This window comes from Acomys russatus, unplaced genomic scaffold (genome assembly GCF_903995435.1).
Source record: "Acomys russatus unplaced genomic scaffold, mAcoRus1.1, whole genome shotgun sequence".
Lineage (NCBI taxonomy): Eukaryota > Metazoa > Chordata > Mammalia > Rodentia > Muridae > Acomys > Acomys russatus.
The window spans coordinates 83,619-89,618 of record NW_026131852.1 but is presented as its reverse complement, the minus strand read 5'-3'; the positions used below and the strand labels follow the sequence as shown (position 1 = coordinate 89,618).

The 6,000-nt window shown below is 39.5% G+C and overlaps 1 gene segment (V, D, J or C); it reads right to left on the bottom strand.

Moving 5' to 3' along the window:
• Positions 1 to 2,768: 2,768 nt before the first annotated feature.
• LOC127186572 (Ig heavy chain V region 3-like) lies at positions 2,769 to 3,406 on the bottom strand. The segment is given in 2 exon segments: positions 2,769 to 3,265; positions 3,349 to 3,406. Coding segments are annotated over 2 exon segments (543 nt in total).
• Positions 3,407 to 6,000: the final 2,594 nt, after the last annotated feature.

Below are 6,000 nucleotides of genomic sequence, written 5' to 3'. Positions count from 1 at the left end.
CGACCAGTGAAGGGCACCAGAAGCTACCACCCAACATCAGAGATAACAACATGACTAAAGGACAGTGTAAGAATGCAAACAACAAAAACCAAAACAACTCAGCATCCTCAGATCCCAGCTATACCAAAGATATCAACCCTGAAAACTCAAATAAAATCAAAATACAAGAAAATGACCTCAGATCCTTAGTAATGAAGATGATAGTGGAGGAAATGAATAAAATCTATAATCAAATGCAGAAAGACACAGCCAAACAAGTGTAAGACATAAAACAGGACTATAGAGAGGCACTGGAAAATTTCAGGAAAATGCAAACAACCAGATGAAGAAAATTAAAAAAAAAAAAAAACAGTTCAAGATCTGAAGATGAAAATGGAAACAGAGATAAAGGCACAGACAGAAGAAAAACAGGAACTAGAGACTTTAGACTGCACTGTGAAACACTTTGCCTGACCTTCCCAACATGAGGACCAATCACTTTCTTTCTTTGTTTTATAAGCTTGTTCACAAATCTTCTTGCCCTGGAAAAGTTAAACTTGCTCCTCTGGAGAAATTAAAAGTCGCTAAAAACACTTTCCTTCTTTTCTACCAGGAACTAGAGACCTTAGCGAAGAAAGTAAACAACACAGAGGTGAGCTTCTCTATCAGAATCCAAGAAATGGAGGAACAAATCTGTGGACTAGAAGATACAATCATAGAATTCAAAGCAACCATCAAAGAAAATGCTAAATCTGAAAAATTCCTGACACAAAATATCCAAGAAATCAAGAATGCCATGAAAATACAAAACTTGAGAATAATAGGCATGAAGGAAAGAGAAGACATCAGACTCCAAAGCCCAGAAAATATCTTCAACAAAATCATAGAAGAAAATTTCCCCAATTTAAAGGAGATGCATATAAACCTATAAGAGGCCTATAGAACACCAAATAGAATATACCAGAAAAGAAAAACTTCCTGCCACGTAATAATAAAAACACAAAATATACAGAACAAAGAAAAATATTAAAAGCATCAAGAGAAAAAGGTCAAGTAGCATACAATGGCAAACCTCTAAAAATTGCAGCTGACTTCTCAAAAGAGACCATGAAAGCCCAAAGGTCCCAGACAGAGGTGATGCAAATCCTAAGAGACCACAGATGCCAGAACAGAATACTATACCCAGTGAAAATATCTATAACGACTGATGGAGAAAATAAAATATTCCATGACAAAAGCACTCCATCACAAAAACACAACTACACAAACTCTCTAATGTAACCAACATAAAATGTTATGGGACTTAACAGTCACTTGTCATTAATATCTCTCAACATCAATGGTCTTAATTTGCCAATAAAAAGACACAGACTAACTAAATGGATACATAAACAAGATCCACCATTCTTCTGCATCCAAGAAACACATCTCACCCAAAATGACAGACATTACCTCAGGGAAAAAGTATTCTATGCAAACAGTCACAATACACAGTCTGTTCTTACCATTCTAATATCTAATATTTTCAAATGAAATTAAACAAAAAGGATGAGGAAGGACACTTAATACTCATCAAAGGTAAAATCAACCAAGGTGACATCAGAATACTGGATATTTATGCTCCAAATACAAGGGCATCCCATTTGTAAAAGAAATACTGAAAAAGCTTAAACCACAAATTGATCCCTACACATTAATAGTGGGAGACTTCAACATGCCATTTTCACCGAAGGATAGTTCATTGAAACAGAAACTAAGCAGAGAAATAACATCATTAACCAATGCCATGAATCAAATGGATCTAACAGATAACTACAGAACTTTTCACCCAAACAAAAAGGAATATGCCTTCTCCTCAGCACCTCATGGAACCTTCTCCAAAATCAATCACATAGTATGTCACAATGCAAACTTCAACAAATAAAGGAAGATTGAAATAATGCTTTATATCTTATCTAATTACCATGGTCTAAGGCTGGACTTCAACAAGAACAGAAATAACAAAAAGTAGAATAGATAAAGAAACTGTGGTACATTTACACTATGGAATACTACTCAGCTATTAAAAACAAGGAATTTCAAAAATTTGTGGACAAATGGATTGAACTAGAAATGATCAGAATGTTGAAATAACCCAGAAGCAGAAAGACTCAAATGGTATATACTTCCTTATATATGACACCAGCCCAAGAGGAATGGCGCACAAAAGTCTTCACTTATCAGGAAAGTGGGACAGAGGGGAGGACATACTATTGGGCCTTTAGGTGAGAGAAGCATGGGAGAATGGGGAAATAGAAGGGTTCAGAGGGTCTTGGAAACCAACAAGAAGAACATTTGATAGGCAGATTTGGGCCCAGGGGTCCTGCTCAAACTATGACACCAGCCAAGGACAATACAGACAGTAAACATCAAACCCCAACCCAGACCTAGCCAATGGACAGGACATTCTCCACAGTTGAGTGGAGAGTGGGGACCAACTTTCACACGAACTCTGGTGCCCCATATTTGTCCACATCCCCTTGATGGGAAGGCCTGGTGGCACTCAGAGGAAGGAAAGCAAGCTTCCCAGAAAAGACTTGATACCCTATGAGCACATTCAAGGGGAGGAGGTCCCCCTCAGTCACAGTCATAGGGCAGGGGAGTAGGGGGATAGTGGGAGAGAGGGAGGAATAGGAGGATACAAGGGATGGAATAACTGTTGAGATGTAATATGAATGAATTAATAAAAAGGAAAAAAGAAAGAAATGTCTGGTGTACTGTAGAAGCTTCTTAAACCCACATCACTTTACTCATAGATGTCCTTTTACAAAGGTGACAAAGACTCTATAGCACTGTGAGGAGGAAGCATAAAAATGAATGCTCAAAATTATTATTTCTGAGCAAGTCTCCAGGCTAATGTCCTCTATCTTCTCAGTCCCAGGGCAGCTTCCTGCTCCTCCAGTGTTTCTGACACACTCAGGATGTGGTTGCATCACTGTGTGTCTCGCACAGTAATAGACCGCAGAGTCTTCCGATGTCAGGCTGCTGAGCTCCATGTAGGCTGTGCTGGAGGATTTGTCTACAGTCAGTTTGGTCTTTTCCTTAAACTTCTGATCATAGTTAGTATTACCATTTCCAGGATAAATCTCTCCAATCCACTCTAGACCCTGTCCTGGCTTCTGCTTCATCCAGCTCATATAGTAGTCTGTGAAGGTGTAGCCAGAAGCTTTGCAGGACAACTTCACTGAGGACCCAGGTCTCCCCAGCTGAGACCCAGACTGCTGCAGCTGGACTTCAGAGTGGACACCTGTGGAGGAAAAGGCAGAGTAGATGTCATTGTCACCTCAGTCCCTATCTCCTCTTCAGATTTGGAGCTGGTAAGCCGCTTACCTGTTGTTACTGACAGGAGGAAGGGGATGATCCAGCTCCATTCCATCCTTAGGATGGTGTGTTCACTGACTTTGGAGAGGACACTGCTCAGATGTTGTGTTTATGGTGTGAACATCTCTGTATTTACCACTATAGACTCATGTAATTTGCATATTCATGAGCATGATACTTTTTAAATAAGGCCCTAGTCCAAGTATGGGGAAGGGTTACAAATATCTGGGTCAGGCAGCAGGATGCTGAGGTGCAGGTCGTAATCCCTCAAGCAAATACATTCCCATATTCCTCCCATGTTTCAGATATATGAAATTACTATTTGGGTGAGAAGGTAACATCATTGACTCATTTGTGGTGGAGTACTCTGCCAATTATTCTCAGCACTTTGACCATCATGAATGGCTGCATCCTCATTAAACACCACACACTGCAAGCTAAGAGCAGCACTAATCTAATTCATATATCCATAAATAATTATAAGGTAGCTTGGTAATGTGACCATTAACAGTACAACTCTGGTTTACTATGGCGTATTTTATCTGTAGCCAAGGATTTTTAACTAGGTGTATCTGGGACAGGCTCTTTCCTGTGGTTCAGGCCAAAAATCCAATTAGAAAGAAGTTGGCCACTATATAATATCCAGGCACTAATGGGTATATCTTACCTAAAGGCTGATGTTGTAGACTGCAAGGCCTGCTAGTCCATGAAACCACTGATGCCTTTGCTCTTCCTTCAAGCTACACAGCACCCTCTTGCATTAGGAATCCTAACCACCAGAAAGAATTATAGATCAGGTAGGTTTTTCTGTGTCCTACAACCAAAGTTCTTAGGTAGCTATCTGAAAATAAGAATACATAGTAACTTACAGCGTGCCATCTGTGTTCACCAAGCTGATACATGGTCTCTCTTTTCTTAATCTGACTCTCATGAAGGAGAAGCCATGAACTATTTTGTAGATAGTACTATACTCTCAGCATCCCTCTATAGGTCAGGAAGGGTGTCCTAGAAACCTTGAGTTATTGTGATACATCAGGAGAGACACAGAGGATTCTATGGGGGTTGAGAGCTTTCAGTGGAAAGATTATTACTTTTTAATATTGACTTTTACTTTACTATAATCAGCAGGTACTCTTTAACCAGATTTAAACCCAAATAATGACACAGGGAGACTAGGATATCTTTAAAATCCTATACCATTGTGTTGTATATTAATTACTCAATCCTAAACCTCCAAACTAGTATAGTTTACTCCCATTAAGATATCCCACATTATACTTGCTTTCTATTCATATCCCAGGTCAGCTTCATTCCCCTTTGGTGCTTCCTGCTTTTCTTGACATGCATTCCTCCTCTTCCAACTCTTTCTCCTTCCCTAAATGGCCCAGGATCCCATTCTCTATTATTGCTCAGCACTGGCCAGTTGGGTTTTATTAGCAATACAGAAAACAAATGCTGACATGTTTCCACAAAATTGAGACAGGAGCTACTTAGAATAAACATCACAATGCAATGTCCTTATTGAAACCAGAGAGGAGGCAAAGAAATATGCATTTGAATGAACAAGGTTAAGTTGTACCCAGTCCACAAGAACATTATGTAAACAAATTGCCTTCTCATAGACAAATTCAGCCTATCGAACCTGAATGTGACCCCATAAACTTCTAGGAACCCACACCATTTATTGGTGGAGATGGTGCAAAGGTAGCTGTCAAAGGCTTGGTATTAGAGGGGAATGAACTATTTGCTTTTTCTGGGTAGGAAGAAAGGCACACCCAGTAATAAGAAAGGAAAATTTTAGCACCATATTGTTAATTATTATAACTGGTGAGAACAGGCCACACATGCCCCAAGATGGATGTGTTAACCTCAGGGGACTGCTTAATAAAATTCAATTAAAAGGGATCTAACTTTTGCTGCTAACCTTGCCAACAGACAGCTTTACCTGGTCAGTCATTTTAAAGGTTCTGCAGCAGTTGAATCTGGGAGTGAGCATGAGTAGAGAGGATGACATGATCTCTTCAGTGTCCAGCTCTTCCTTAGTCCTCCTCCTAGGCATGCACTTTCCTGTACATGCTGCCACCAGGTAGAGGATGATCCAGCTCTATGCCAATGTTAAAGCTTGTGTGCTTAGGGATTGTGAACACATAGATATGAATGTGATACTGTTGGTTGTGTGGGCATTCCAAAATTTACAACCACAAACTGTTATTTATACAATAATAAGGAAAGGTAAAGACTTGATATTTTCTCAGACAGGAATGGTAGACATTTTCTATGTTAGTCAGATGCATGGTGAGGTACACACAATGAAGGTAATGCATTCATGATCCATCCTGGCAACTGTGAACCCAGTTCTTTCATCCCACTGAGAAACCAGTCACCATATCCATGTTTCTTAAAGTAAATCACACTTCAAATGTTCAAGGACAATATTAATCTCCTCAGGGCAAATGACAATTGTGATACTGAGAGGGTACATTGATAATCCTGTTTCTAACAGACACTGACACAGAGCCTTGGAGGTGGCTGTCCATCACAGTCCAATGAGCAACAGGACTATGAACACTTCTTCTACTGGTGGAAAACTATGAGACACTTTTCTCTATATTTCTTAGAATCTTGGGCTCCAATATTCTGAAGTTTATAAGTATTTCATAA